We start from the raw sequence: 27,613 nt of genomic DNA, 5'->3' as shown, positions 1-27,613 counted from the left end.
TAGCGGAATTATGCCCGGAGTATTTATAGCCCAGCGCAGACTCCAAACCGCTCTTGGACCACATACCTGTGGGGAGCGATGCCGTCCCGTGGGTTTTCAGCAGGCTTTGCTCTGCAGGTCCCTCCCGGTGCAGGGCTCCCCGCCGTGCTGCGGGGCCGGGTTGTTGCACTGCCGGCTGCGCCGCGCTGTGCCCGACTGGCAGGGAGCCCAGCGTGACCAGCAGCTCCAGCGCCCATTTGTCTCGCCGTCTGTAAATGCATTAAAAAAAGGGGGGGGGAAAAAAAAAAAAAAGAAGTATTCAGGTCTGAAGTGCTACATATGGCCTGACTGCAGCGGCATACTTTGGGTGGGAGCTCGGGAGGAAGATTGAGCTGAATGCCACCAGCAGTTTCTGATTTCGGCTCTGGCTGTAACCTCTGCTGCGAGCGGGACTCCCTGCTCCATCCCAGCCGTGCCCAGCACAGGGATGGCTGTTGAGATCAAGGTGCTTTGAAGCCAGGGGAGATGAAGCAGCATCACCTTCTTCAGACACCAATAGCCGTTTCTTTTTCTTCTCTGCTCGTTTGAAAGGCTGCAGCTTGGCTTTCCTTTCCCCAAGGGCAGCTGACAGCTCTCTCTCCACTAATTTTCTCACCTCCAACCAAGGCAGAGGGACAAAAGTCTCCTAACGTTGTGGAGGTGTTTTGAAAAGTCCGCCCATCCCTTTGGAGATGGGTCATTTCAAGGCTTTTTCATTACAGTACAGACTGAGTTGTCAGGAGCGTTCGATACTATGGATTATGGCAGCGCTCCTGAATGATGGCAATGCTTGATGGCTGTCATTTACTGTCGTTTTTTATTTACTCAACTGGCCTTCATGCCTGGCTTGGGCACTTTATTAATCCAGACAGCGCAAATGGATGTCTGTTCTCTTACTTAGTGCTGGGTGGAAAGCTGGATTTCCCGTCTGCTGAAACATGGTGCTTTAAAAAAACTGGGTTTCGTCTTAAATGAGTTTTGGAACTAAAAATTTGAAACTAAAAATTGTCCATGAGTTGGAAGTATATCTGTCCTGACTACTGCTAAAAGCAGGGAGCACAGGGGCTGGCCAGTTCGGTGGGCTGCTTTGGAGCCAGGTCCTGAGCTTTCCAAGCGCCTCATCTAATGCAGATTCCTTGGATTTGGAGACAACTCAAAGAACCTGAGATTTTTAAAGGAACCCACTTTTCAGTCACTGAAGCAATGCTTTTGAGTTCAGCTTCATAAACCCTCTATCCAGCTCTGCTCTAACTCCTTATCTCATCACAGCTTTGGTTTTCCAGTGGTGAGACCCTAGTTATAAGCACACGATTGAAGGCCTGGAGCTCTGCCTGGTGGAACTGCTCTGAAGATGGATTTTTCTGCCAGCTTCATCTGCTGAGGTTTGGATTTTTTTGTCATCGCAAATCAGGACAAAAATATCCAGAAAGGACTGTGACATTTTTTGAAATAAAAGAGCATGTTCCAAGGCTTTTTTTGCCACCCATTTAATTTTTTAGGATAGTATATAAAGTGATAAAGAAAACATAAATAAAAGCCTGTCACTTTGGAAAAACACATTTTTTTTTCTCCCCGAAAATAGATACTTCCCTCTAGTTAAAATGTTTCCCTCTGGCGGGAGCGGGGGGAAATCTGGCAATGCGGCAATTTTTTACTAAACCAGCATTTTTGGTGGCACGTTGCTTGAGCACCGCTTCCCAGGTGCTTCGCCTGACCCTTTCAGCCTCCCTTCCCTCCCTGCCTGTCGAGGTTTCTGCTCTCACCCTTGTAGCAGGCATCCTTAGCGGGATGCCGCAAGCGCTCCAGGGAATCGCCATCCCGAGAATATGACACGCCAGTCAGCGAGGAGCAGATGACGGTCTCATTTACAGTAACGAGCTGTGGCCGTAGAGCACCGCAGGCAGGCAGAGCCCACCCCTTGGTGGGCAATGCGGGCAGCTGGGCTTTGCCAGGGTGCTGCCACCACACCCCAGCTCAGGTCTTTGCAACATGTCAGTATGTCTCCAGCTATTAAATACATCCTCATTTCCACTAGTTTATTTATAATAATCACCTGAGCCGCTAATTTAAGTCTCTTGCAGGGCTGCTTAGGATAGCGTAGCAACAAAAGCGATACAGAAGCGAAGGCTTAATTGATGCATGGATGCAAAGAGCTGTTGGTTAACCACGTGGAGGGGAAAACCCTGTCCCTTTGCTGCCTTTCACCCTTCCCTGCTGCGGGTGCACGCCGGGGTCTTACCTCGGCGCTTAGTCTGCTCGCAGGCAGGGCCTCCGTAACCTGGTCGACACTGGCAGAAGCACGCGTCTCCTACCAAAACGGGTTCACCGTTGTTCTGGCACGGTCTGCAGCGGCAGGCGTTGAACTCCAACAGGTAATCGTCCAAAGCCCGCTTCAGGTTTTGCCGTTTGGTTTCCATGTCGCCAAGGTTGCTTCTGCGGAGAATTTCGTGGATGGGCTGCAGCTGCATAGGATGGAGATGAATAGCGTGGAGACAATTTCAGCTGGGCAGCAACTGAGATGCTACCACACCGCAGTCAGAGAGCTGTGACATTGCTGGATAAACTCAGGGCTCAGAAAAAACTCATTTGTCTTCCTCGACAGCTCCATGTACATCACGCAAATGTGTTAGCATGACTGATGGGCCCCAGTGAGAAACCACCGTTCCAAAACCTTCCTCATCTTAGAGGTTTGTGCGGGATTGGCTTTTCTGGACATGCTTTGGAGTCTCAGTGTGTATTCAAATGATAAATTAAAACACCCTAGTAAGCCCATTTTTTGACTGATTTCTTAGTGCTGTCACGATCTCAGAAATTCTTGCATGTTTTTTGCCTTTTTGAACCAAAATGTTTTGGTAGGAGCTTTGGACAGTGGGTATCATCAAAACTTAATGCTAACCTACCACTAATGGTGACCAGATTGTGAACCATCCAGTAAATGCTGAGCGTGGAGAATTTTGCCTACCTACTTTTTGCCCTTTGATGCAGCGAAATAATTTGTGCCACCTACAGCTTTAAGAATATAACATGCTCGTAATATTTCCAGTAGCAAAATCCAGTTCCTATATATCATTCAGCAAAAATAGTCCAGTTTGGGCAACTGTAATTATAACTCGCCCAACTGAATATTAATATTCAACTGAATATTAAAGCTAAAAGCTCAGGGCTGGTCTGAGGACACATATTTACATTTGTCCATCCATGCATCTGTGCGAACGCTGTGTGTCTTGGCTGGGAATCGGTGGAAACTGGTCCCAGAGAAGAGCTGGGCATCGTCTCATTGCACAAGGCGCACTGAGAGCCATTCGTGGGGAGGATCAGCCAGGCTTTGGGAAGAGCTCTTAGACAAATTTGCACAAGCCCGTTTAACAAACGAGAGGGAGCTGCAGATAAGAGCTGCTGAAGTGGACATGAGTGCTTATCGACAGACTGCTGAGCTCTGGAGCAGCCAACAGAGAGGTCAGCGCATGGTTTACTGGAAAATTGCAATAAATTTTGCCCTGAATTGATGGGAACCTGTGCAGAAAGGTGAATAACCTGCAGCTGGAACTGAAAGCGCTTCTACGCTATCGGGGCTTTCTGTTGCCAGGGTGCTGCCCAGGAAGGTTTGCAGATTCCTTCTTGCCCTGCCAATAATGCAACTAATTCCTGATTCCATTTTCCCTTCTGCCACCCTCTGTCAGAGCCAGGAGCGGGTGTGCTTTCAAATGAAGATGAGAGGGATGGAAGTGGCAGCGTGTCCCTGCCGCGATGAAGGTCCTTCCCCCACACCCCACAGCTGCACTCCTGGAGCAGACCAGTGACCGTAGCATCTCAGGCTAGATGTGGTACTCCTGACGGCAGCCGAGGAGGTGTGCCGAGCTCCTCACGCCTCTGCGGTCTCTGGCCCTGGATTATTTGTTTGTAGGGTTGCTCTTCTCTCTCCCTTTCCATCCCTTCCGCTTGCACCCATCTCCTCTCCATCTCTGAAGCTTCAGAGATGCTTCAGTGATCTTTCCATTTTATGGTGCATCCAATAAGACAAAAGGGGGAAGTAGAGCTTGGCTGATTTTTATGGCTATGGACCCGCTTTTTGGAGCATGGAGAAAGACGGGACCCACCTGACAAAGCAGCCAGGAGCCCCCTGCTCTGAAAACTCCTGGAAGCACTCACAGCTATACCCACCATGGTCTGCGGAGGTTAGGCATAGCCACTGCGGCTCTGAGGCAGGTGAAAAGCAGGGGGGGGTGTCTATGCAGAGCCTTTGCTGGGGGGGCAAGACTCCTTCCCCAGCCCCCTGCGAGACCCCTGCTTATACAGGAGGGCGGACAGCATCGGGGAGAATAATAGGGATGAATGCAACCACGGAGAGCCATTCATTGGGAAACTGTTTGGGGACACATCAAAAACTTAACTCAGCACTAATCCAGCATTAAGCTCCTTGTCTGTCTCCCTGCGGATGCGGTCGGTGGGAGATGTACTCCCCATTGTGAAATGAATAAGAGGTTACCAGACCAGTGGCCCATTACATTTAATCTTGTTCTGTGATGGGATCACAATAAAAATACGAAATGATCTGCTCGACTACACTTTCATTCCTTATAGCGGCAGAGTTTCTTCAACTGCAGAAAAGCCTTACCTCAAAATCAATAACAGCAGGATTGTATTTTAATGACCTTCCCCAGTGACGATACATATTGCCATCCCAACTGTTTAAGAGCCCTGCGCTGTAACTGGTATCTCCACCTCTAATCCGGGGAATAATATCTTCCACAACTGCACTGTTGCTCTCAGCGTCTGAAAAGTTGAATTACATCCATATTATTTAGTTACCATTTCCACACATACACTAGAAACTGCTTAATGGAGGTGAGATCAGTCATGCAAGGGGCTATCAGTGAGCGGCACTGATGCTGCCTCCTGAAATCGATGGGAGCTCGGCGTCCCCCGCTCGCGGGGCAAGCCCTGCCACGTTATCACAAGGTGGTCGGTGACGAGTTGAGCATCCCAAATGCTCTAAGCTGGTAAGACCTGAAGAGCCTGCACGCCTCCAGCCTCGGTTTCTAGTTAGCACGTGGGCAGTAGATCATGCTGTCTATACCTGGTTAAGTGGTTTACAAATCTGGGGCTTCCCAGCTTCTTTGAGTACCTTTTATAGTTAGTTTTGACTTCTTTAATAGTTGCCATGTTGCCCTTGTCATCCAGGCCCAGTCTGTCGTGGCTATAGGGACTGCAGCCTTCCAGCCACCCCACTGCCTCTATTTACATGCGTTTCTAACCCAGGTATTGCTACCTTAATTCCTGCTCTTTCAAGCGCAATCAGTACTCCTGGAGACTTGCACCCAAAGTCACTTTGGTGCCACGATTGGGCCTCAGCAATGGCTGGGGATGGCACCAGAGCTCCCTTCTTCGTACCCTTGTGTGATCCTACTTGAATCTCCATGCCCAAGTGACCAAAAGAAGTGACGCAAGATGCCTTAACAGGCATCTGCCCTGCTATCGTACCAGTTTTCAGAAATCCTTTCTTTGCACAGTCAGAGGATGACACAGATGCTTCCAAATGCAGTTTACTCTCGCTGGCTGTAAGGCCAACTGACAGGCCAATACAGGCACTTATCTCTTCAGCACTGATGTCTGCAAAACAGAAAGGAAACCGGTAAAACCAGTGACTCATTCTGAGTGGAAGGATGTTCATTTTCCTACTTGTTTTTTTTCGATCAGTGAAGAAAATATTTGGTTATTTGCATGGCCTGTTTTTCAAAGTCAAGAGCTATTCCAGGCAGAGGACAGCCTTTAGTCTTGCAGTGGAAAAGCCAATATTTTATTGGGGTATATTGGGCCTATTGTATAGTAGGTGAATAGGAAAATGTCCTTACTGTAAAAGTTGTTTCCTTAGAAAGTGTTAGAAGAAAGTAAAAATCTTAACACAAGGCTTCAGGCATGTATTTCCTTGTTTGGTCTATTTATTTAAAAAAAAAAACATTTTTTTTACAGACTAACTCATAACTAGGGTAAAGCTGGGAACAGCAGCTGAAATCAATAGATCCTCGCTAATTTTCCTAAACTCAGGATCTGACCCATGTATTAGTGGCTTAAGTAGCAGCTTAAGTAGCAACTTGCTAAAGGTCTGTCTGCTGAGAGCTGCCAAAGCCTTACTGCCTGCTGCTGGGCTGCTGCTGCCAGCACCACCACATACATCATGAAAATATGTAACTGGAGACCCATGAAGCAACTGCAGAGGGGAGAAGGGAACTAATGAGGTGGTTTCACCAAGGTAAGCAACGTGCATATTTCATACAGCCTGGTTTTATGTACACACTTCAGTGTACTGCAAATATAAGGCCGTCTTCTTTAATAGTTAAAAAATCCATTGATTTCAATAAATACGGGTATTGTAAGTAATAGGTAACTTTTATATTGCTCTTTTTGTCAGAGGACCTTAAAGTGTTTTACAAAGCAGCCTGGCGATCAATACCACGGTATTGAAAGAGAGGCACAGAGGTCGGCGGGATTTGTGCATCATGGCTTAATGGTCTAAAGATCGAACCTCCGGCCGAGCCCCAACCCAGAGCGCTGTCTGCTGAACTGCCTCACCCCAGCCCCAGGGAGCAGTGTCTTGTCTTGCTTGTGTTTAAAACACTGTTAAAACCTTCGTGGCTCTAGTTTTGCTCCCTTCTGCACACCCTGCAGGAGAGGCTCGCTGGAGGCGCGTGGGGCATGAATCTGCTCGTTGGCTTGGTGGGTCCCAACCGGTGGAGGTGCTCAGCATCCTGAGAAAGGGGCTACAAGTCTTGGATTCAAACTGGTGAGAGCTGAAGCATGCTCAAGACTTCAGAGGGAATTACATCCCATTGCAAAACTGGGCCCTTGAGAAAGATTAAATGTGTAGCACTCAATTACTTGTACTAAACTGTTCAACAGTTGTAAACACAGTGGGTAAAGTTCATTCACCCAAAGCAACATGAGTGATTGCTTATCTTGGTGTTGGAGTGCCATAAAATTAAACTTGAGGAACACCCTGATTAATTGATTCGCCACGGTTCCCGTTGAGTAATTATGTTCAGCGAGGGTCTGTCAATACAATTTGCTATTGGTTGCAGCAAGATCGGGTCTTGATAATGAAAAGTGGTTATCATTGCAAAAGGGTGGTCATAGAAAATATTGGCACTTGAGGGGGGAGCCCTGATAGGTTTTTTGTATGATATAATTTGCGATAGTTAAATGTGCTCGAGTGATAAGATTTACTGCTGCATTTTGAATTAATCAGAATATATGAAGACTCTTTCTAATTTACTCTGTGCATAATGTTTCTCCCATAAATGTTCTTGTAATGTGTGAACACATTATGCTGTTTTCTGCTAAATAATAGAACCATAACAATCTATTTTAAAAACAAGTAATGAAAAATATTGATGGCAGAGCAACAAGGGACCTTGTTCTGACATATGTATTTATTTCACTCATGACCACATCCATACAAGCCCTTGCAGCCTGAAAGCTAGAAACGGGTCTGGCAGCAAAACTGCAGTCCTAAGCTCTGCACTGGTGAGTTGTGGTCTGTTCCTGGGTATCTAAACCCAGTGACTTCATTTTCAAAATTCAGGTTTCCTACATGCTTAAAGTCCAGCTCATGCCTACGCCTAGCTAGATGCTCAGCGACCGCCCAAGCTGTCTCTCATTTAGGGAGGACTCAGCCTAGGGATCTTTTTCCTGGGCATGTGCTTTAGTCAATGGTCTATAAAAAAGGAGTGTTTTCTCTTCCAGAGGATTTAACATGCAGCCTCCTGGGCTGGGTGGGCTCTCAGGATGCAGTGGCTGATCTAAAGCAGGTGCCATGCCTCTCAGCCCTGTGGGGACTCAGTGGTACATCTCCAGGCATCTGCAGAGCTTCAAACTCATCTTATGAAGCTCTAATTTTAAGACTTGAGCGCTTATATCCTGATCCTGACCATTCTTCAGGGAAGGCGGATAATCCTCTTGCAAACACAGCCTTCAAGCATGGCTGTGATTGCCATCAGAAAAACTAGGGTTTTTACTAAATGCTTTTAGACAGTGGCATATCAGCCGCTGCAGGTGGGTCCTTCTGGAGCTACGTCATGGGATGTAGAGCACTGCTGACTTGGTAACTATGGACTTTCTAGCAGAGTCTGGGTTAGATGAAAATTACAGAAGCATGCTACATTAGAATGAAAATTGCATCTCTACTGGGGCACATTTTTGTCTTTTGCTGAACTTCAACATCCTTCTTTCCTAAGATAAGGCATCTCGTAGCAGTAAATCTCCTCCTTATATACACAGCAAGCACAAGATAAAGCAGAATAATAGCCACCCTCCACATGCTCTTAATTCATTCTTCCTCTGAAATTGGCAGTCTGCTTCCTGAAGACTTGCTTGCCAAGATCTTGTTCACTTCTCTATCACTCACTCTTCAGAATAAATGATTTGAAGAGGCATCATGTTTCCAAACATAGTAGTTCAGGAACTTGATGAAAATTCTCTCCATCGGTAATTTCTTGTGGAAAAATTGGCATGGTTAACACTCAATATGGAGTGCATAGTTATCCTAGTGCTGATGGTACCAAACCATTTCAGACTGGAGGCAGAATTTGGGGCAGAATCATGGAAATTAACGGAATTAATGGAATTACAGCAATTTGCACTGACTGCAGGAATTTACACCTGTTGTCCAAGGTCACAATTTTCTTTTGCATAAATGTCCAGCCTGGAGTTACCAAGGCAGCGTTACCCTCAGCAGAGCGGAGTGATGGTCCTTAGGGGAAGTGGGATCTATTGCGTTGTTGACACCTTTGCAAAAGTTGACAATCCAGTTAGTGTACTAAAATACCATATTATTGTTCTGCATCTTATGTTTTTGATTAGGAAAAATGTTATGCTTTGGCTCACCAGTAATGGCTATTCCTGCGCTCTAGACATCTGCAGTGGATATTTTATGTAACTGAGATTTAGAGGTATGGCTCTCTAGCCTCATACACTCTAATTTATTGAGAACTGGAGCTAACAGAGGTCTGTTAGTCTTCAGATATGACACTAACCAGAGTAAAGTGGCAGAGGCATTGCCAACTGCGATGCGTTATTTCCATTTACAGAAAATTGAAACCCTCGCTATTCGGAGGCTAAAATGTGAGTGGGCTATCTTTACTCTGGATGAGTTTGCAGTCCTTGAGCATTCATGAGAATGGCCAGAACAAAGACTATAGGAAATAGGAGAATTTTAGAGAAGTCTAGCAAGTGACACTGAAGAAAGAGAGAAAAAGATGCTCACGTTCCTTCCTAAACTAGCAAAATCTCACCCAGATTCTGAAATTAGATCAGGAAGCACATTTTGTGACACTCAAGCTTATGCCCTGCTATGTGGCCAGTAGTGCATTCATCTTGTGAACGACATGCAGATACTCCTACCCCATCCCCGCTGTGCATTTTGGGGCTTGTGACAAGTATGTGTCTATCATGTGATGGGACATGCCAGCCAGCTCAACAAAGAGGTGCTGATGAGCACCCACCCTCTCAGGGCCCAGGGAGATGATGGCTGTGGGGAGCAGCCAGAGCCAGATGAATTACTCTGGTGGACTGGACCCACCCCATGGTCACCAGGTTGGAAATGCCTGGTTTAGAGCAGAGAGTTGTGAACAGAGAATATCTTGTCATTTTCTAACCTTTTCTTCTCATTTCCTCCTTGTTAATGACAAAGATGTACTCAAAGACACCTCCCATAGTGCCGGATGTCATGAAATGGGTGCCGTAGTCGTTGATGAATTTGGCATACATGCCATAGTTGTAGGTGTCCGGAAGCTCCTGCAGGGAGAGCAGCACATCTTCATCCAAAACAATGTTGTCCCTTCTCATCTTGAAACGGGCTGTCTGCACCTTCGTCACACCTCTAATGAATCCAACCTTCTGCAGGTAAAGAAAAGAGGAGCTGCCACTCAACATTCATTTAAAAAAAAAAAAAGTAATTTCCAGTCTTTAGTTTTGCAGAGGAAAGCCTGAATCTCTGACTGTCAGTGTATGTTGAAGGCATGAAAACAAGCCCAGGTTTAAATGAAATCAGGGGTAATTCTTTTTGAGAGTGTCTCTTTCTTGTGTGCTGTATGAGGTGGAGGGCAAAGCCACGGGTTTGGATGCTATGGGTTTTTTTTACTGATGTGCGAATACGATCAGAATTGGGCTCCACATGATTCCCCTCCATCCACCATTTCTGCTATTTCTTTTTTCTGGTTTCCTTTCCATACTGTTTATTCCCTTTTGCTTTTTTCACAGCCTCGACCAGGGATGCAGGACAAGGGCTCAAGGCAAGCCCAGCCCAGCCTGGCAGTGGGGGGAGACCTCGGCCAGGAAAGTGCTGACACGGGAAGGATTTCCTGGATATACCACCAGATCCACGACTCCTCTTCTAGATTAGCCATTGCCTCGGACAAGGCTCCAGTGCAACCAGAACAGCCCTTTAAATGATTCCTCCAATAACTGATCATCGTTTGGCTGCAAACATCATGTGAGTCTAGACGAGGGCACAGTAAATACTATAATGGTGCCCATTTCAAACAGCTTTTAAGGGCATTTTAACTCAGAACACCATCAAAGTAATTCTTCTTTATTGTTTTCTGTCAGCAGCCACAAGAGAAGTGGAGACGGGGCACGGTAAATGTGGGAAATACCAGCACTCATGTTATTAGACTGGAAAGAGGTCGTCACAGCTAGTCCATGATGTAAACCCACTGTGAGAAATACACCCCATTACCGGGTACGCTTTTTTCAGCACAGTATTTCAACCTCCTGTAAAAAGTAGCATATTTCCCCATCACAAGGCAGCTTGTATTAATTTGAACAAGATATATTTGCTACCAGAGATCATTCCCTGAGGACAACTCTTTTGATCAACATCTTGATATTTCCTCCTCCCTCATCGTCACTTTAAGCATTTTTTTATTTATGTGCTTAATGTAGCTATGAAACAGGATGGGGTGAGATGACATGTGTTGCGGTACTTCGTAATTCAATTTTATTCCCACTCCCTGTTTGCTAAAACGTAATAAGAACAACAAACAGGATTACTAATGATCATACATTTGCAATTACATGAACAAATTAAGGTACAATTACTATGTGTTAAAAAATGCAATTGAGAGAATAAACTGACATAAGTTACAGCCAGACCATGCGATGCACAGATGACATGACTGGAGCATATGCATCACTGATTTTTTTTTTTTCTTTTTTTTTACCTTTGCAGTGTACTGCGTGAAATTCTTCAGGGATCCTTTGCCACCGGATAAAGTGAAGCCCAGGTGTAACTGGAAAGCTGATTTTCCAGGCTCAATTCCAATGGTAAAGCCTTTTGTTCTGGTTTTATCACTTTTAAGGGCATCAAGCAGATCCTTTGAATCATCGTAAAACTCAAAAGCGAATCCAGAATCAGCATGAGCCTAAAGTGAAAGGAGCTGACATTAATTTTTCAGGTACTTCCCTTCCTTTTTAATCTCGATTTCTTTAAGGAGCTGATGGTGCCTCTGTTGAAGCACGTGATGCTCCTGACAGCACTGACATTGACTTCAGGGAACGTGGAATAAAGAATTGTCACATGCCGTCTCATTTGGAAATATGTGAGATGTGGATAAGCCATGCATTTTGCTTCATCCATCTCCAGGCAGGGGAAAGGTTTGTGTTTAGCCACTCAAAGCAATACCATTACAGCCAGAGCGGGTAATGGTACCTATTAAGCTAGTTTGACACTTCCCATTATAAAACCCTCCTTCCAGTTCCTCACAGCTCTGCCAAATCCTAACAATTTGGACTGAATTTCTGCTCTCCAGCCTGCTTCTGGATGAATTCACTTAGGAAAAAAATTCAACAGCGGTGATCCAGCCACTAGCGATGGCAACGCTCGAAAACAAACATTGTTTTGCCTGTGTTTTAGAGAAGTGACCTTTTCCTTGACAGCTCTAGTTCGCCGGCGTGTGGAATTGAGCAGCCTTCCTGAATCTGGGCTGTGCCATTTGCCATCTCTATAAAAAGTCAGCTAAATTACTAACACTGAAAAAAACCATCTCACATCATCGTGACTGACTTCCTAGACTCCAGCAGGTAGACACTTCTCAGTCAAGATGCATATGAGGCATGCTCAAGTGTCCCACAGTGCCTGACCATGGTGCAGATGTCCTTCCACTGCTAGCAGCAGATAAGGGGAAGAAGAAAATGTGGTCCGTGTGGTGGGTCTGTCTGGGTTCAGACTGGGGACTAAGGGGCACAGGGGACTCTGCCCTGCTGGGAGGACGTGAAAGCCACTTGCATTGAGCCTGTGGCTGTAATATTCCCCTGGAATAATGTGTTTTCATTCATTCATGTCAAAAAGCATGATAAATGTTTAACAGTGTGGCCAAGGCACACACGACGTGGGAGACCCAGGTTGAATCGTTGCTCTACTTAGTTCAGTCTCCAACATCAGATGTGACCCCACGGAGTATAAGCGTTGTGATACATGGTGATGGCTTTCAGGATCTCTGTCTCACTCAGAATTTGGATTTATGTCCCTTGTAGCCATGCCATAGACTTAAAATGCTTTCAAAGATTGAACCGGTAGCATTGTTCCCATTTTACACATGGCCAACTTCATCCCTAGAGAGGCAAGTGGCTTGTGCAAGCTCTACAGCTCATTAATAGCAGAATTTAGAGAAAACCCATTTCTCTTGGCTCTGACTAGGCCAGAGTAAGCAGTGGCGATGCCTGGGTGATAAAGCACGTTAGTTCCTTGATGTGCCATAAAACAGCATTTATATCGTCGATTGCCTGTTGTCTTGGGGACAGCTGGAGAAAGGTACCTTGAAAGACAACCTATAGTGAATGATAAAATGTACCTAATATCTTTATAGGAAGTTTGGCTTTTAGCTGGGAAAACATTGCTATATTTGACCACCTGAAGTACTTACTAGGAATTGGTATATGTGAAAGTTGTAAGGTTTGCGGAAATACTTCTCGTCGTCTCCATAGTACAGATGTTCACATGCAGCATCGTACTTCAGCTCCCGCCAGTCTCCGTTGTAGACATACTCACAGTGGCCTCCAAAAAAATTAGGATCATATATGTACTGGCTCTCTTCCTGCGTTAGGATATTGTATCTTGGAAAGAAGTAGCATTCAGAAAGTTATCCATAGCTCCTGTTTTATTTCCCCAACAGTCTCTGTCACTGTTTCTGTTCTCCTGACACTACAAGTTATCTATCCTCAGGTTTCTGACTTTGAATTTAGATAGCACCTAAAATCTAAGGGTTGGGTTTGTTATCTCCTTGCTATCTCCTTCCCAAAGCTAACAGAAGACAAACAGACATTTTATTTCCAAGACATTGGTTTGGACTCATATGTTAGAAATGGAAGAAATCAGTTAAGTTGTCCAGTCCCTCCCAGCAAATACAGATATGAAAGTCCCAAAGTCCTGGAATTCCTCCAGGTCCCCTGTGAGCCTAATGCATCTCACTGTCACAAAGTGTTTCCTGGCATTCCCTGTAATTGTTTTCTGTCTTAATCTCATCTTCTTCCTTTGAATAATGGTCCCAGTTCTCAGGGGAGTTAGCACCCTCCCTAGACTTGCAGTCTGCTTGTGCTTTGCCAAGTCTCTCACTTGTTATTTCCTTACACCTCTTTCTTCCTGCTCTCCAGCCATCACAGCTGCTGCCCTTCGAAATCCCTCCTATTACTTCATATTCCCTGTAATTCCATGGCCCAAAATGAAAGCATTATTCAAACTAAGCAGCAGCATTGCTCCTCACAACAGGGAATTGTCTTTAAGACTAAGATAGTAAATGCTATTGCTTTTGTGTGTTCTGCAGGAGAAACACATCAGAGAACAATATTAAATGGGGTGCTTGGTGAAAATTCATGTATGTCTTGAAAAACTTTTGATGGACTCTCTCAGGCTGTGGCCAGAGAGCCATTTATCTTGTGGACTCCAGAGAGTGTTGGATCGAGATGATGGGAAAGTTGCCTAATGGCTGACTACATTCTCATACTGTAGCCCATGTTCTCCAACCACAACTAAGCAGTATCTTGGTTAAAACGCAAGATTTAAAATAAGAACGTCACAATGGACAATTTGCCTTTAAACTCATTCTGCATTCCTCTTTCCCATGTATTACCTAACCAAAATTTGAAACTGAATACAGTAAAATTTTTCATGGATAGGTGTATTTACCCTGCATATATTCATGTGGAGCTCAGGCTCTCTGCTTTGAATCTGTGTTCTGAAGTCCTAAATCCTGGAGTTAAATCTTTTCCTTAAGGATGAACGCCACCAGGATGCTGCATTGCCAAAGTCTACTGTTTGCTTTAATATATTGCTTTTATCAACTGGAGAAAGTTGTAAGATAACTGGACTCAGAGAACTGGGATATATTTTTACATGAGTATAAAAAGGACACTCTAAAGTGTCAAAAGGACACTCTAAAGTGTCTAAAGGACACCCTAAAGTGTCTCTGCACTACAGTACAGAGTGGCTGAGAGAGACCAAGGTCAGATAGTAAATTTGAGACAGAATGTGAAATAAAAGCTGGGATGAACCCTCCTGCCTCCCTCTTTGCTACCCATGGTCGAGTGGGACAGTAGCTCTCCTTTGGGGTTTGTACAGCACCCTATCAATTCATGGAGCACTTCTATTACTAAGGAAGAACAATATGAAAACCTGAATCCAGTTTTGATTGTGAAAGTAGTAGCTATTGATTAATTACTCACCCTTGGGCTGCTTTTTCAGACCCTGGGATTGGGAACAGATGTTCACAAGGGCTTTCAATATCTTCATGCTCACAGTTATTCTCATCAGACCCATCTCTGCAGTCTGGCTCTCCGTTGCACACAAGATGCCGTTTAATACAGCGACCTGAAGTGCACAGGTACAGGCAATCGCTTATCTGCCCTTCAGAAAACCTTGTTCTCAGCTTGCACTGATTATGCTGTTTTCCACCCGTATCTCAGAGCCACAAGAAGTCACGCTGGGTGTTAAACACAGCGCTCTTCCGTTGGGAGCTTGCTTTTCCCAGCTCCTTGGGGGGAGGTTTTCCTTTGCAACCTGGAGTGAGCACAGCTCAGAGTCCAAGCTGGCCACTCCCTTGGGCTCCCACGGGATGGGAATCAAGTAGACATCACCTCACTGGCCTGATTTTATTATCTACAATCGTGCTTTTGGAAGGGAGCTACAGGAAGCGATAGCTTCTCGTCTTGGCTTAGGGAAGTCAAGTCTGTCTGGTTAAAGTGCAATTTTGCCTCTTCCCATTGCAGGAGGCATTTGAGGAGTTTATTGCAATAATTATAGCTCGAGAATGGATGTTTTCAGGAAGGGCAACTTGAAAGTGCTTTTGTTTCGGGAGTGAGGAGAAAGCCTTGACATGACATTCATGGCAGGAGGGAACTGGTACTGCTGCACTTGCCTCCATGGAGCCATGATGACCTGCTCCAGCTGATGAGCTGGTCACAGAGCTGGTGCCTGTTTCTAAATTTCAATAGGATTTTCATTAAATGCTCAAGATGGGAGTTTGAGCCATTTGTGTAAAAACAAAAATCTGTCAAGGCTAGTCAAACTTTCAGAGAACAGCCGGATTATATCCCAATCCTCAGAGCAGGGGATGGCTAAAAATAAATAAATCACCCCAACAGATTGCTAGTTGGATTCATGATTGAACTATGTCTTTTGCAGGGGGAGAAAGTGGTGCGTTGTGGGAGCGGGGGTGCCCATGGAGGGGAGTGTGAGCGTGTAGCACAGCAGTTGGAGCAGAATATTTCTACTCTCTTTGTTCCACTGAAAAATTAACCTTTTCCATGTCACACAGCCTTCTTTTCTATCCAAATCTAAGCGTAACGTAGATGGATTTCTGTAAAAGTGGGGAAAAAACACAAAGATGGGGAAATTTTTTGCTTTCTCTCGCACTGGTTCTCCATCCTGCTGGCTGGTTGGCAAAGCTCTGCCCATGGCAGGGGACTGCTATCGCCCCAGGTCTGTCCACCCGGGACCAAAACCTCTTTGGCAGAAGTTTGTGCCTGGTTCACTCACCTGTTTCCTCACACCGAAAGTCCTTCCCACAGCCGGGGGGTCCGGTGCACGTTGTCTCGGCACGGCAAGCTTGCTCGCCCCACAGGTGCCCCGCGCATCGCCGCCCTGCAAACTCCGCCGGCTGCACCAGCCTCCGGTACCGGTGCTGAACCGCACGAGAGAGAAAAACACCGCCGACACCTAACTTGTATCCCCCAGAGACATCACCTCCACAGGCTATAAAGCAATTAAAACGATTGCTTTTATCTATATTGTTATTTTTGTGTGTGGCCCAAGGACTTTGTACATGATAAATGGAGGAGGAGAGTCAGCAGAGAAGTGGGAGCTCAGGAGATTTGCTTGAAGTTCATACAAGTGAATTTGGAGGGGCTGGGATGACTGTTTTTAAAAATCTCTTCCCTATTTTATACCTTGGAAATAATATGGAATTTTTCCAGTTACACATGCTTCGTCCTGGAATGTAATAGTCTCAGATGGACACAGACACTAATTACAACACTGATCCTGCAACATTTCTGATGGATTATTAATGAGAATTGCTGCTCTTTAAACTAGGAAGAAAAAAAAAGAAAAGGAAAGAGAGAAGAGCCAAATCATTTACTGATTATAAGCACAGGAACAAAAAATGCAGGGATATAAACTCAGCAGAAAGCAAAATTATGTCAGGTATTTGAAAATAAATTCTTGAATTATGAAGACATGTGAAATACTATTAAAAATTCAGAACAGGAGCTGATGAATGAAGGCTGCTTCTAATTTCTTTTCACTGGAATATTTGCATTAAGAATCAGGGGATACTTAATTAAATCTGAGATAGAAAAGGAAGAAAGTCTTGGGCAAATATTCTGGCCTGATTCTTCCACCATTAGCCTTGATTTTGCATTTTGCTTTTCTGCTGCCTTAAACAAATTTATTCCCCAGTTTACACCAGGGTAAGTAAGAGCCTCTCTAGTAGAGGAACATCTCCATCATATTTGGATGAGTTTACTGGATGCTTCAGAATGATTAATATGTATAATATATATAATTAATGTGTGTACATCCTCATCACAGACACATCTGAAGATAAATGAATACATTACAGTGGAGTCTTACTTTTTTCTCTTGGCAAGGAAAGCAATCAGTCCATTCTGACCACTGGCTCAGCTGACAGTCGACAGGAGCCGGAGAATTAACATCTCTGCTGCTTCTTCTAAGGAGGTGAAGAGATAGCGGTCTAAGGTGTTTTGAAGTTGTGTTTTAAGGAGGGCTGGAGGCTAGCAGGGAGAAAATGATCTGTGTGTGTGTTTTTCCACCAGGAACCTATTTTGTAGGAGATGGGAAGCATCCCTTAGCAGGGATGGCTGTAGTACCCGAGATGCCCTGTCCAAATATTTCACCATCAGAATTGGTCAGGAGCAGCAGGTGCAGGACCTGAGGATTTTGTCTTGGGTTTCCTGCTCTCCCAAGAGATCCTAGCCCTTTCCAATAGGTGGATTGCAATAAAATATACGTACATCAAATGTATAAGACCAAACACATTGAGTAAACAGAAGGAATGTCAAGAAGAGACAGGTTTTAAGGAAAGGCTTCTTTTTTGGCTTTCTTCTCAGAAGCACATCACAAACTCCAGGAGTAGTGATGTTTATCACCTTGGGCTTGTTCTGAAATCTATTGATTTCATTTTTTTTTTACGCCATTGTGAACTCATGGTCAGTATTTTTCCAGACAAGTATGAAATCAGGGTCTGATTCCCATGGTCTTTGTGGAGTGGTGGGAATGGCTGCACCAACAGTGCTGAGAAGGCAAGGTACAAAGCCATGTTGACGATGAGAATTTGTTAGTTGACTATTTCTAAAAGGAAATACATAAATTCTGAGAAGAGGGAAATAACGAAAGGAAGAGTATGAAAGCAGAAAATGGCAAGGGTACTGTATCGCAATGGCCCTTGGATCAGACTCTCTGCACATACACTGAATATCACTATACAACAGCAAGAAAATACTTCTCTTGCCTCCCAGCCCAGTCGTTATGATCTCTATTTCTGTCCCTACTCCAACAATCTTTAGTTGTATAATGCATTTCTTTGTCTTGAGGAGCAATCTGTGGCGTGCTAATACAACTCTGCGTTTGCCACAGCCTTCAAAGCATTTTGAGGGGTTATTCTGAGCCAAAACATTATTATTATTATTTTGGTGATTAACTAATGAGCAGTCTGTTTTACTTACGAGACTGCAGTCCAAAGAGAAATATTGATAATTAGCAGAGGTACGGAGTACATTGGGGATTCATCAGAGGCTGTAGAAGAGAGACTTACTAAATGAAAGCCACAACAGCTCAGCAAGGGAGCCCGTGGATGCAGATCAGTGTGTGAGATAAAAACCCACCGCGTCTCCAGGAGAACAACAGGAGCCTGCAGACAAACATGGAGCTGGAGGACACGCAGGTATTGATGCCTTTTTGCTCTGACAGGAGGATTTGTGGGCTGTATCCTTCAGCACTTCACAAAGTACTTAATTGGCTCACCTTCGATTGGATTTTACATTTACCTCTTCATTATTCTGCCTTGTTTGATAAGTTCATCAAACATCAAAAATCTCGTCTTTGTTCATTTTCAAAAGGGATTATTGGAATAAGCCTTCATAATTAAGTGTATCACTACCACATTTTTTTTCCTTTCTGCCTTCTCCTTGTCTCCATGTTCCAATTATCACTGATACCTTTTTTTGATCCTTCTAAATCATATTTGCCTTTAGAACAAGCCTGAAATTAATAGCTGTAGGAAAAAAATCTAACCATTTTCCTATCATGACACTATAGCTTTAGAAAAAAAGTAACTTGTTTATTCCCTTCCTTCAAAGTCTAAGTGACACTCGTATAGGTTAATAATATTGTTCAGGGAAAAAAATTGAGGTATGAGGATCTGGCTTGGATTGAAAATTGGGTTATTCACATGCACTTGTTAACTTCACATTGTCAAATGCAAAACAATTATAATGAAAAAGAATATGAAAAAATATTCACTCGTAAATCATCCTGTATAGGGAATTCATTTCAAGTACCCAAACCCAGTACGGTAATTTTGGTAAGGAAGTTTAAGAAGGCTTAGTAGTCATCTGTAAAAGAAAAACCATTGTGCAAACAGTTCATATAAGAAGGAATTACGATGCCTAGCTTGGGCTTTGGACAACTGCCAGTATTTTTTTTTCCTGGTAGCTGTTTACAGAGAACACAGTGTGCACATGCCTCAAGTCAGGACAAAATTGATGGGCTGACTAACTTGCCTGTAATTTCTATATGTAAAGTTGGGGGGGGGGGGGGAACGGACTTACCTCTGGGAAGGCAATGCCTCGAGCTCCCTGCGTGCTGTAGCCGTGGCCTGATGTGCCGTTAAAGCCAGCGAGCATATAGACAGAATCAAAGGAGAAAGCTGACACAGGCTCCACCGCATTGTTTTTCCATATGTAAATGTTTGCTATATATTAGCTGCAAACAAAAGCTTTAGGCTTCAGGATGCCGTGGGGCAAGCACTGCTAGAAGAAGCACGGAGCCCATCGGACTCCAAAACGCTGTGGTAAATCATTGACAACAGCACAGATCAAATCACAAAGAATCAGCACACATCCTAGAGGCCTTTGCCCATTTGGAAACAAATTCCCAGTTTTCTGGCAAGGAAATATATTAAACTGTGCAACTGTTTCCACATTAAAGTCAATCAAGTCCTATTGCAGCAGTGTGTTTCTTGTCCAGCCTGCACCTCCTTTTAATTTGAAGGAGGAAGAAACTAGTTTTATTTCCCACAGTGACTTAACTGTAATTTTGGTGCGTCTGGTTGCTGACCAGGGAAAAGCTTCCGAGTACAGCAAATTGAAGATTATCATAAAATTGTGTTATGAGGAACATGTACCTTCCAGATATGTGAAGGAAATGTCAATTCATCTTCTTCCCGTTGCCATCCCCATAAGATAGTGTCCCATCTCCAAAGCTGATGTGAGTTATCGCCTGGCTTTTGGATGGCCCTACACAGTCACTGCAACACAAGAATCTAAATCTTTGTTTTCTAAAGTGATTTGGGGTGAGGAAGATGCCCCCTAAATCTGAAATGGTGTCTTACCCATATGCTGTGCAAACCCATCTGTTAGTGGTGGCTCTAATGCTTTTAGCTGGTTGGGGTCTTAACACAGAAGTAGTGGATGTGCACAAGTATAAGACAGCAATACCATAGAAAGCAAGAACACCATGGGTTATTTGTTATTAAGATACTAGTCACAAGATGAGAATGTTTAGTTTTCTTGTGTTGGAAGAAAGAAAAAATGGCCATTGGAAAGACACTTGGTCATGCTATAGCCCAAGTTGCCCCATACCTATTTCCTCGAGCTTACACATAGTCTGCAAAATTCCCCCGAGGGCTCCTGGGCAGGGACAAAAATGCACAAGGAATCTATAACTTCATTAGATACTAGTTAAAAAAAAGAGTGAGAGATCTATGGAGACTTTTGTGTTCAAACAAGGGTCTGTATCTCCCTGCTTTTTCTTCTGTATAAGTGGGCTGAGATGCTTAATGCATAAATGAAGTGTTCCCAGCAGAGAACTGGAAGCTTGAACCTCAATAAATTCAAGAGAAAGTGTAATTATTGTAGGAGAATCTGGTCTTGGACTGTTACAGCTATTAAGCAGATAGTGAATTGTCCTCTGTCCACAAAAGACTGGGATAGAAGTGTCATTTTGTGTATTTCCCAAATTAATTGCAAAGCTCATTTCAATAGCTGGTATTGTAAATTATCAAAATAAAAGGACCTCTTACCGTGTTATTTTAATGTAATTAAAGTTCAGAATGACCCTGGGGCTTGTCTTTGCTAAATACAAAAAAATGTAGCACATGGGTAAACTCTGTAGTTAAATGAAATGAAAACTGCCTTTTTGTGACCTTCGAGAGTATGTTAATGTAATCCTTTACCTACTAATGCACTTCAGATGGGTTCAGAAAGTCCTTCTCCTTTCTTCGCCTACACAAGAACAACTCAAATAAGGGTTTTAATTTTTTTTTTTTTTTAATATACTATTAAACCTAAATTGCTTTTTGCCTGGGAGAAAAGCAGGGGATTGAAACTGGCCTAAGGCGATCCCCATCGTTACCTCCCTATTACACATTACAGCCTCTCTGCATGTTGCTCTTAAGACAGAACGACACAAAAAGGTTTTAGCAACGCTTATAGAGGTCTGGTGGGGATGGACCCCACTGTCCCCATGGTGGGAGCCTCCCTGGCCATCTGCCAAATCTGTCTTCTTCCAGATCTTCCAGACTTCTGCCATCCTTTGATATAAATGGCTGCTTTGCACAGTCAAGTGCCTCCTCAGCATCTAAGCAAGACTGTCAAAGCATTATATCTTTTCTTTTCTGATAGCAGCGTCAGAAACACACCATATATATAACGAAAGTTATTTGTGGCACGTCTCCCAGGTAAAAGGCTGGGCTGGTTTGTGCAATCAGGCACAACAACAATTTCGCACTGATAGGTGAGGTCGTTTGGGGGGGAGGCACGCGAGAGAGATTTAAGCGGCAAGCAAGGCACACCACGTTAGAGGTGAAATTAAAGAACCTTTCTCAAAGGTGTTATGTTCCAAAAGTGATATATATACAAGTTATGGTTCCATTTATAACATTATGAATTGAACTTGTCTAAAACGTGTGTTGGATCCTTGCCTCTAAACCTGAATTAACTCTCTGAACCTCTGGCTTGCAATGCGAGCCGTGCTGTCGATAGCGATGCAGTCACCTTCAGGATGATGAGCCATGAACTGAAGTCTTGGGGCTCCTCAAAAGCATGGAAATATGGGCTGTGAGCAGGCTGGGCTGAGCAGCGAGCTCGCTGCAGCAAAGCCTGGGTGGGAGTTTGCATCGTCACTTTGGGACTATTCCCATCGCAAAGCTCTTTTCCCCGACGCTGAAGAACTCTTCGCTGCCAACCTTTAATTAGAAGACACGTAACTCCTCATTTACGTATCTAAAATCGGGGGCAGATTAACTTGGTGTAAATAAACTTGGGCACCCACTTTTCCTCTCTGATAGCACTACAGGATTTTGTTCCACTTCAAAAAGCCTCCACTTCAAATGTCTTTCACCCAACAAAGGGAATTAATTTCTGCCTGCAGAATGCATTGATCTTTTGAATAGCACCTGAACAGCACATTCAGTAACATGGCTGTCTACACGAGCCTAGCTCCAGGGTGAAGTTATGTTACAAGACCTAACATAATGTTGTTGTCCAGCAATTTGCATTTGTACTTTCTTTATACGTAGATTTTTATTTGTAGTATATTCATATGGTTTTTGATGCAGGGGATACAGTTACTTAAAGAATCATCCTTTTTTATGCCAATATTCTATTTATTTTTTGTAGTACATCATTCATGCAATACTGTAAATCTGAATCCTGTTCCTGACCTGAAGGCCATGAACATCCAATGACAGAGTCCCGTTCTTTTTTATTCTGTTCAATACAGCATACCCCCAAAGTTGTATCCAAGCTTCTTGCTGTCGATGTGACTGACACCTGCCATGTGCTGTTTGTTCTCCTGTGGTTCCCCAGGGAAAAGTGCAGAGCAGACAGCCTTTCATTCGGGGTAGCGTGGGTTTTTTTTTTTAAATATAGAGATTGTTGCGATGTACAGAGGTTATAGAGATGTTAGATATGGCAAGATGAAGAAATTGTGCCTAGCAATTGGAGCTCTGCCTTTGGAAAGTTTGCTGTTTCACACATGCTTTCACAGCACACATGGGCTTTCTCAGCTCAGCCTCTCTGCAAGCGCTGGAGAGCTTTCTCTGCACAGGAGCTTGGTACAATAACTTCTGTTTTGCCAGGGAAGCAAAGCTGGTTATCAAGGTCTTCATCTCTGAACTTCAAAATCAAAATCTCAGCACAGATACCATCAAGAGAAGGGTTTAGATTTGGAAGATGGCTTTATATTGTATAGCCAACAGAAGACACGAGTAGAAGTATTAAGAGGGATAAGACAGATGTAATGTGTTTGCTGTAGTTTGCGCTGCTGAGCAGATGCTCTGCCCTAGATGATGTTTCTGCAGTCCTGAAGGCCTCATGCCCGTGTGCGCTGCATTACTGCAGGGCAGGGAAAGGATGCTGCAGGCTGTACCTGACCCTGGTCATCATCCTCCGTGTCAGTGGGGTGACAGCAAACTCTGCCTGTAGGTGCTGGCAGGAGTGGTCACTGTCACAGTGATGGTCCCACACCACAGGTAGCGATCGTGTCCTGATAAGAGGGCTGCCCAGCCTCTGCAACCACCAACATGCTTTTCCTCTGTGCACCAGTTGTGCATCTCATTTCCTGAGGTTCATCTGTTTTTTATCCCCAGCTTAAATTCTCCGGCCACTGAGTGCTCACGGTGAGATGGCGCATTGTAAGGACCAACAAAGCTATGTGTCATTTATGTGCATCAGGCACATGTCCCAGTTACTGAACCCAGTGGCTGCAGAGAGGTGTGGAAAAGGTCCACCTAAGGACCAGAAGACGACCACAGCTCTAGTGCTGGACATGCCAGTTCTCATTTGGTGTCAGTGATTACTGAGCCAGTCTGATAACATACCTTCTACCAGAGTAAACAGCCTGAAACACATGAGCAATGATATGGGCTATATTGCTAAAAAAGAAGTATGCACTTGAGTGTTTGTGGGATCAGGGCTGTATTGCAGAGACAACCTTGTAGCTTGGACAGATAAAAAACCTGAAACATTGCAAGGCTTTTAAATTAATTTTCTTGACTGCTAAAGTGCTTTGATGGGGCTGATCTTAAAACTTCTGAAGAAGCCTGATGGGTACCTCCATTGCCTCCTCCTAAACAACGCTTTGTTCTGGCCAGTAAAAGAAAATGTTAGCTTTTTGAATGCAGGGATCAATAATACTGCATTTTCTTAAATTTCTCGTTAATGCCAGTAATGCAAGACAGAGCAAGTGGCTCGATGGTGGAACAAGTGATCCTATCTCCCCCTCTGCTGGAAAACCACGATATGACCTCCTGGCAAAAAAGGTAAGATGTGCGGGGAAGCGGCTGGGGTGACTGCTCTGGTCCTCCCAGGGACAGAATGAGACATAAAAACTGAGCCGAAATCCCCCCTAGCACAAGGTTGTGCCCTGCTATCCACTTTTGCCCATTTTTCTGGGTTCTGAGGTATTTTTTCAAATACATGGATCCTACTGCGCTGCACCCAGGAGCAGCCGTTTCCCTCGCTCTGTGCCCCATGTCCTTCCCCCACTGCTGTCCCACATGTGGGGCCAGTAGCTGTGATAAGGGAAAATAACTTGTCAGACCATCCCCAATCTATAATATTATGATACTGGGTAAACGTTATCACCAATTATGTCATGGGCAATACCTGAATCTAGTTGTCTTCCAAAGAAGACTGGATTGCCCCAAAATTTCTCTGGTCTTCAGCACTCACGCTGCCCCGCCTTTCTAAAAGTCTGAAAGATTAGGAATAAATCGTATTCCCAAGATCTGCTGTTGTTTCTGGTCTCTAGTAAAACCTCTGTGAAATCCAAAAAAACAAAAAATCCCAAATCTGTATAACATACCTATAACATACGACAAATCCCACCAGTGACTAAGTAACTGAAAAGAATAATGCAGGGAAAATAAGTCTGCTGAATGCTGTGCTTGCAGCCCTTGGACTGATGTTTCTATATAAGATACTAATTGCATCACTGCAAAAAACCCATCCAAATCATAAAATTTTAAATTTTTAAACAGGCTGAAATGGTTTGTTCTGGGGAGATTGTGCATGCGTAGGAAGTGTTTGGTGCTGTTGCTCTCAGTAGTGGTATTTGGTTTTATTCGAGTCGGGGCTGTGCCTGGGAACTCCTGTTCTGGGTCGGTGCCTCTGATGATACACAAAACCAGACCAAACCCCAAGCTCCTGCTCCAAACTGCTGCCTGTTTAGTAGCAGCGGTGGACAAGGTGGTCATTGTGTTTTGCTGGGACGTCGCCGTTCGTGGCAATTTGCAGCTTGGTGGGGACCGACGGGAGGCACCAGCACTGCGGGGAGAGGTGGGGCAGGAGGGGAAGGGCTGTCGAAGGGATTACCTGCATTCCCTCCAGCATTTCGAGGAGGGTGTAGAGTCCTGTTCTGTTGTCTCCTGACGTATCTGCCTAGTTTCTCTAAGGAAATTCTGCCATGTGGTCCGTTAAAAGGTAACTCACATAGAGTAGTGCCAGCTCCTTATCATCAGGTGTTCCCCAGAAAGGTCTGGAGCCAGAGAAAAAAGTCGGCTTCCACTTCTGCGGTGTTTGATCTACACAACACCACGGCTGCACTGCGCTGCCCGTGCAGTTATTATAGCCCGGTGAGATTTATAGCAGCCCTGGGGCTGCTGTCGAAGGGAGGTGAGGCAAGTGGGGTCCCACCAGGGCTAGCACTCACAAAATGCATGTTTTAAAGAAACTTTTGGCATTTTCTTTTTATTTTTTGAGCCCATATAGAGGAATCTGCCCAGTCCTTTTCCGCAGGACCATGGCTCTGAAGTCACAACCTCCCGATTCTCCAACAGTGCTTTAATTCACGGCCCATGTTCATACCACTGGGCGGGTCATAAATCCTCCCCAGCTACCTGTACACAAAGCCAGCATTCATTTTCATCACGCCGCGACTCCAGCCCTGGCTTGGGGGACTTCCCTGCCAACTCCCAGCTCAGCAGGACCCCTCTTTCTTCTCTGAGACCACCACACAGCAGCAGGGCTTTTCATGTGGCAAGGAACGGACTCGCGCTTCGAGTCATGTCTCCGACTAATAAGTCTTGGGTTTGTTTTTTTTCAATTTCTTTTCCTTTTTTCCTCAAGCTTGGCTTTGGAAAGCAGGGTCAGGTTAGGCTGTGAGACCATCGGTCCCACTCCCAAGGGCATTAGGGATGCTTGGGCAAGGTTTTCCTTAATGCCCATGTGCAGAGCGGGAATGTCCATCCATAAGTCATGTATTGCACCCATTACCTTCAAATCGGTGGAGAGAAATCTAGGACACCTTCAGACAATCATACGTACACAAGTTGCTATCAGATCCTACATATCACAGACATGCTTTACCTGTCCCTTTTCCCCTAACCTCAAGGCTTGCTATTGCTGCAGGGTATCTTTTCCAGGCAGTTCTTTGGGAATGATATATACGAGAGGTGCCGTGTCCTGGTAGGTAGGATTAGGGTCAGCTGGTGATGGGTGAATGTTGCCCAGGCTGCCGATGGCTCCCTGCCCGCCCAAGCCCTATCGACAGCCACCTCTGAATACCACCCAGCACCCGGGCTCCGTGCAGCAGCCGTCTCTGCTCGAAGGAAAACATCAAGCGCTCCCAGAGAGAAAGATGAAATAATATTTGATCAGTTATGGAGGGAACAAGAAAGTCCTGGGGCTCTTGGTTCTCTTCTTGCCAAGCTAACCAGCATTGCTTTTCCTGGGAGATGTGCTCGGTAAAAACATGGGCTCAATGTTTGGACAGATCCTTTCAGGCTGTTCTCCAGGGCAGAAATATCCAGTGACAGGAAAAGTCTTGTTTGCCCTAATTTAACTGGTCTGTTCTTAGGACTCTGAGAAACAGCTCACCATGAAAAGCAGCTGCTTCACCAGGGAGTATGTGTGGGCTTCAGCGAGGACGACTGTTTTTGCTGGGCTCTGCTATCCCGAGATGAAGAAAACATTTGGTTCCTCTGGGGAAATGTCTGTTTTAATCCGCCTGAGGTGTCTGGCTTCAGCTTGGGGAAAAGCCTGGTGCAGGCTGGGACCTGAGAACTGCCATGTATATGGACACCATACGGACATATGGACATGGGTGCTGTAGGGGCACCCATGCCGAGGGCGAGTACCGTTCTTTCCCTCAAAAAGCAAACCAAACCTGATTCTTCCCTTTCCGAGCCCATCCAAAGCCTGCCGCGGTGTCGACGTTCGTGGTTCGGGGAACCCGTGAGTCAGGTCAAGGAAGCGGGGACGGGCAGGGCTGTGCTCCCACGGGCTCAGCCCTGCCAAGGTGGGGCTCTCCCCGCCCCGGGGGCAGACCCATGCCTTGGCCCAGGTGTGTTTTCGGGCTCGCCCCGTCTCGCCCGGTGCTGCGGCGGCGGCAGGGACGGGCGACAGAGCGGGGAGAAGCTGTGGCAGGCACCGGCCGGAGGCAGAGGGAGGGAAACATGCTGCCAGGCTGAACCCGGAGCCAGCGCGGAGCAGCGAAGGGATGGAGGTGGTAACTGCTGGGGCACTGCTCCTTTCCACCCTCGGTGAAGCAGTGGGCTGCTCTGTCTCCTCTGCCCCTGGCCCGGGTGAAATAGTTGCTGCTTGATTTTCTGCTGCTGATTCGTAGCTTGGGGCTGTTATCTCCACGAAGTGCCGGGAGCAGTTTAACCTCGGGGTTAGGTGCACGCTCTCATTGCTGCTTCTGCTCTGTGTGGAGACCACAAAGGGACAGCTTTTCTGCCCCAAAGCAGGGGCTGAGGGGCTCCCGGTGCCTGGTTTCTTCCCCCCTCGCTCTGAGATGAGCTGCGGTTGCTGCCTCTGAATTTAACAAAAAGTAGAGGTGGATTTTATTTATTTTTTTTTTTTCTGG

At 45.1% G+C, this 27,613-nt stretch overlaps 1 protein-coding gene across 2 annotated transcripts; it reads right to left on the bottom strand.

Moving 5' to 3' along the window:
• Nucleotides 1-96: 96 nt before the first annotated feature.
• On the bottom strand, nucleotides 97-19,472 carry C8A (complement C8 alpha chain). 2 transcript variants are annotated; one of them, XM_050901241.1, is made up of 11 exons: nucleotides 19,354-19,472; nucleotides 17,138-17,234; nucleotides 16,043-16,187; nucleotides 14,731-14,875; nucleotides 12,936-13,125; nucleotides 11,235-11,435; nucleotides 9,669-9,909; nucleotides 5,500-5,628; nucleotides 4,634-4,803; nucleotides 2,258-2,480; nucleotides 97-248 (listed from the first exon to the last, which is right to left on the bottom strand). In XM_050901241.1, exons 1-11 carry the CDS (start codon nucleotides 19,470-19,472, stop codon nucleotides 97-99), a joined length of 1,812 nt encoding a protein of 603 aa, XP_050757198.1. The 2 variants fall into 2 exon arrangements, with proteins under 2 accessions (XP_050757198.1, XP_050757199.1); XM_050901242.1 differs by having other exon boundaries at nucleotides 4,634-4,791.
• Nucleotides 19,473-27,613: the final 8,141 nt, after the last annotated feature.

This window comes from Gymnogyps californianus, chromosome 8 (genome assembly GCF_018139145.2).
Source record: "Gymnogyps californianus isolate 813 chromosome 8, ASM1813914v2, whole genome shotgun sequence".
Classification (NCBI taxonomy): Eukaryota; Metazoa; Chordata; class Aves; order Accipitriformes; family Cathartidae; genus Gymnogyps; species Gymnogyps californianus.
Note: the sequence above shows the minus strand (reverse complement) of the source record. Positions and strands in the feature narration are given on the sequence as shown.

Coding starts and splice junctions, on each gene's coding strand:
- C8A (XM_050901241.1), bottom strand. CDS start 19,472: ATGCGGTGGAGCCTGTGTCAGCTTTCTCCTTTGATTCTGTCTATATGC. Junction 17,235..19,353: donor GAGGCATTGCCTTCCCAGAG/GTAAGTCCGTTC, acceptor TCACCTCCTTAG/AAGAAGCAGCAGAGATGTTA. Junction 14,876..16,042: donor CTTTCGGTGTGAGGAAACAG/GTGAGTGAACCA, acceptor TGTGCACTTCAG/GTCGCTGTATTAAACGGCAT.